This window comes from Neophocaena asiaeorientalis, unplaced genomic scaffold (assembly GCF_003031525.2).
Source record: "Neophocaena asiaeorientalis asiaeorientalis breed wild unplaced genomic scaffold, Neophocaena_asiaeorientalis_V1.1 scaffold89, whole genome shotgun sequence".
In the NCBI taxonomy this organism is placed as follows: domain Eukaryota; kingdom Metazoa; phylum Chordata; class Mammalia; order Artiodactyla; family Phocoenidae; genus Neophocaena; species Neophocaena asiaeorientalis.
The window spans coordinates 3687360-3692210 of NW_020172592.1; the positions used below are offsets into that span (position 1 = coordinate 3687360).

The 4851-nt window shown below is 44.4% G+C and overlaps 1 protein-coding gene across 1 annotated transcript in view; it reads left to right on the top strand.

Annotated features, from left to right (window-relative positions):
* The first annotated feature begins 3945 nt into the window (after positions 1–3945).
* DNAH11 (dynein axonemal heavy chain 11) overlaps positions 3946–4851 on the top strand; it is a 307654-nt gene continuing 306748 nt past the window's right edge. Inside the window, 1 exon segment of the mRNA XM_024738428.1 lies at positions 3946–4296. Coding sequence (XP_024594196.1) covers positions 3946–4296 — 351 coding nt within the window.

Here is a 4851-nt window from a genome sequence, read left to right on the forward strand (position 1 = left end):
TGGAACAATTCGTATTAGGAATATAAATATATATTTATATTAGGGATTCATATTAGGAACATAAATATATATTTAGGGAGAAAAGCAAGAATGCAAACAGTGCTTACTGGTTTAGGAAGAAAGCTTAGCAGCTTTACAATGGGTACATCAGCAATGTAAATAGAAAAGAGAAAGGCAGATTTACCTGATATAAACACACTGCTCTCCTCCTCAAATCTCCCTCCACTAACTAAGTAGCACCTATGAAAGGGCTTTGTAAACTGTTGAGCACTAGACAAATGTGTGCGCTGCCTCCACGGGGGGAGGGATCACGAATCCTCATTTAATTTCTACCTGTGCCCAACTCTGAGCACTTTCTCTAAGCTTTCTCCTCATTTCTGATTTCAAAGAAAGGTTTAACAAGCAGGAACAGAAATAATAATGTGTTTAATACGATGTAGGAGATATTCAGAAATAATTGTGTTTGTACTCCCTACAACTTAACTCACATATTCTTTTGTAGAATTTATTTAATCTCTAAATCCTCTTCCTTCTCTGGAACTAGTGCTCCAGAAATAAAACTTCTTTTCTGTTCTCTTAATTAATTAAATTAATTCATCTCTTTTTACACATTTATTTTTCTCTTCTCCCTTCAGAGGCTCTAACGCTTTCCTTGACTAAAACTTTTTGGGTTACAGAATTCCTTCCCTTGTTGGCATTTTATTTTGAAGTGCTTATTTCAATTCAACAAATATTCGAACGGTAGTATTGCTGGAGGGTCTGTGTTAGATGCTGCAGGGGGTAAAATAAATAAATGGCACAGTCCCTGACAGCACCTGCCTTCAAAGGGCTTTGTTGCTAATAAGGAAAAATAAGAAGGCTGCACAAATAACTATAATGCAAGGTAGAGTGCATCATACAGGTACAGGAAGAGATTACACTTTAGACTGGTGAGGATTTCCTCTCCAGAGTCCTGTGATCCTTGTTGCTTGCTTCTGTCAGTCATTACAAGTACACCTCAGAATTGTCTCTCTAAATGTTACAAAATTATTCTTTCCTGCAAATCTGTTGGTTTTCTATTACATTTCCCCCTCTATCTCCTAAATTCATGCTTAGACTCTGCAAAGATGCTTTAGGTTGTTTTTTGTTATTATTGTTTGTTGTTTGTTTTGTTTTTTTTTAATCAAAACCAGCAGTGGTAAGAAACTGTAGCTTAACTATTGTTGTGTATCTGCTTTGAATGGCCTTGACCTTATGAGTTGACATTGCTGCCTTTGATTTCCATGTCCCTTCACTTGGTATACAACCCTTCTCTGCCCCCACTCTTGACCATGGCACATATCTGATGGCCTCAACAGCGGCACCTCATTATATTTGTCCTTTACCCACTTGTTTCTGTCTTGATATCTCTGGAAATCCAGACAGTAAAATTCCTCAAATCACATAGTTTTCTCAGTTTTACCCTGTTTTCCTTTTTCTCCTTCCAAAATCTCAAGTTGACCTTAATCCAGGCTTCTCCAAGAATAAAGTTCTTTTAATGTTTAGCCACACTTAGGGGGGAAAAAAAGTAATAAAGTCTTCATAATTCTTGGGAAATTGTGTTAGTGTAAAGAGATACTTCCCATGATGTTATACGTTTATGGGGAATCTGAGAAAAAAACACATCCATACCTTTCTTGGTTGACTACCAAATGGACAGTTTTTACCCTTTTTCTTCACTAGCAGAACCCACATTTTGCTCAGGCTCCTCCTACTGGGCATATCCTTAAAAGGAAGCTGGAGTTAGATCTTGATCTCATTTCCCTTGACAAACCCAAGTTTAGATATGGACATGAGATGGAATACTGGCCAATCAGATGAAAAGGAACATCTTCTGGAGGGCTTCAGAAAGTTTTCTTTACACAAAAATGAAGATGCTGTTTTCTTGCTTCTGGACTTTGTCACCTGCAAGGAATGCTAGAAAACATGATTGCCACTTAGCATCCATGATAGGAGAATAACTGACCGGTTGGAGACCACAGAAAAGGGAGATGAAAAACAGTCTCATCCCAGAGTCCTTGTGTTAACCAACCCCTGGCTCTTCTACAACCAGACTTCTTGGGTGAGATTATAAATGTTCTTATTGTAGGCCACTATTACTTGGGTTTTCTGTTAATTGCAGTTAACTGCAGATTTTTGTTCATTACAGATATGAATTACTTCTGAAATACACAATTTTTTTAAAAAGCCCAAAACAGAAGTCAAGATTATATTGTCCTATAGGACATTAAGGAGTATTGTATCTAACTTAGCGACCTTATTTCAATAGTCTTTCTCCACTGCCTCTGAATCTCTTTCTCTGATTCTCCTGGAACCAACTTCACCATTTTGTTGATATCTTCATTAATGAGTTGAAGACATCTTTGACATGTCTTCATTCTATATTTTGAGTTACTATGTGACTTTTTGAAAATTGTACTTAAATAGTAACACTATGATTTAAATTTTTCTGCTGAATTTTAAAGTGGTTTTTTACTTCAATTTAGTTCAACTCTTATTTACAGAATTCCTGTGTCTCTGGGGTAGGAGATGCAAAGGTAGAATATAGGCGTGAGAGGAGAGACTAAGAAGCATTGTAAGGTGTTCACAAGTGATTTCCAGGCTTGCTTAGTAGCCACTGGGTGCCCCAAGGATTGCTTTGGACTATGCAAAACAGCCTTCCAGGAGCCTGTGTTCATTATAAAGGCTTTCCAGGAGCCTGTGTTCATTCACGCGTCTGATGATATAACTAGAAAATCTTATAGGTGGTTATCAGACACAATTGACATCCTAAAAAGAAAAACTGTTAAGGCACCAAATCTTGCTGGATACAACCTATTTATCAATAATCAGTTATTATAATAGATTATTGAGGGCAACACTCCTTCATAGTTCCTATGGGAAACAAGGGGTTTGAAGTTTTTACTTTGAAATAAACAAATGGAAAGGACTAAAAAAAACTTTAGTTTGAGGACTGCCCCTCAAAATTCTGGCTACTTCAGTCTCAACAAATGTCATTAATAGACCATACTGAAATCCATTTCAACATCACGGAGACTGTTACTAATCTGGAACTTTTCCCCCTTGAGCTTTTACTCTTGGATTGAATAATAATTCTATATATTTTCAGAGCACTTTGCTGTTTACAGAGACGTCATGCATTCTTTCATTACGTGTATTAACATCCCAGTAACTGGCAGGTGAGGTTCAGAATCAGGATTTTGAATACCTAGATCTTGGATTGCCACAACTAGGAAAGCTGAATTGCAGTGTTGGCTCTTTTCTGGAAACATTCTAACAGCTATGGGCAAGGTAAATTAAAAGCCCTCGGCGCAAGTCCTGAATCCCGGTTCCACCATCTCCTTGTTGCTTAGTCACTTTGTGACTTAGTTTCTTTGCTCATTAAATAAGCTGACCAGTCGAAGCCCTGCCTTTCTAGGTATTAAATAAAATAATCAAGGGGATGGACTTAGCACGGAGCTCAGCACAACCCAGCACTGCTCAAAAGACAGCAGTTAATCAATACTGGGTTGCCATTCTCCCTTCCCGGGAGCCCCAAGATGTCCAGTGTGCCAGGGCGTCAGAGGCCAGCGGAGGAGGCCACCGAGGGGCTCACGCCGGTCGAGGGCACGCTCCTCCCCTCCAGAAAGCTGCTCCACTCGGCTCTCACTCCGCCCACAGAGGGCCGGGGCGGGGACGTCGTTCCCCTGGAAACGGGACGCGGCGGCTCAAGGCTCGCCAGAGCCCTGGCGAGTTGCGCTCGCAGTGCGCGCAGACGCTGGCTGCCAAGTGGGAGCAGGTGTGGGACTAGCGGCCGCGCTCCCGGTGATCGCTGGAGGAGGTGGGCGCCTCTCGGAGCGCGAGTGTGGAGGTGGCCTCGCCTACCCGGGGCTGGACAGGGGCGCGCGCGTGGAGCCGGCCAGCCCCGCGTCCCCTCGGACGTGCTGGATGGCAGCCCAGGCGGCAGCCCGGGAGGCGGGAGGCTTCCGGGAAGTCCCGACCCTTTGCCTAGCCCCGGACGCCGGCCCGGAGGCGGTGGGCCTGGTGGAGTATGAAGAGGAGGACGAAGACGAGGAGGTGGCGGCGGCCAGGAGAGCGCGGAGTTTCGCCCAGGACGCGCGGGTGCGCTTCGTCGGCGGCCGTCTGGAGCAGATGCTGGGGCTCCCGGAGGAGAAATGGAGCCAGCATTTGGAGAGCGAGGACAAGCGGCAGGTCCTGGGGGAGTTTCTGGAGAGCCCCAGCCCCGCCTGCCTTGTGTTCAGCGTCGACGCCGTGGAGCGGCTCGCGGCGTCCCAACAGGTAAGGGGCGACGGGCGAGGGAACCAGGTCACGCCTCCCGCCCAGCCTGACGGACACTTGAGCGGGACAGGCCAGTTGTGCTTCCTTGGGTTCTTTCGGGGCACATATGCGGGCGCTTTAAAAAACTTCAATCAAGTGCCTGCCGAGAGTCCGCAGAATCCCCCACGTGTGCCCACTCTGCTGTTAAGTGGTTGTTGGTTAGTTTTCTAGAAGGTCAGCCTTTGGGCCTGCTTCACCCGGATAAAGCAGGAAAAAGCAGCGCGTCCTTCAGCTGCCTGGGCGTGAGGTGCGAGGTGAGTTCTGTTTGCCAGATAACTTTAAATCGCTCTTGTGTCACTCCGGAGCCAAATGTGGTGTTTGGCGGAGCCCAAATAGCTTGTCATGGCTCAGTCTGCCTGTCAAGCACACTTCATCCCAATGAATAATACTTAGGACTCCTTTTAAAAAAGAATTGCCCGGGAATCTGCGCTCAGGACAGTTCTCTCTCCCTCTCCCTCCCCACTCCCTTTTCTCTTCCTTTTTTTTTTTTTTTTTTTTTTTTTCTTTTTCTTTTTT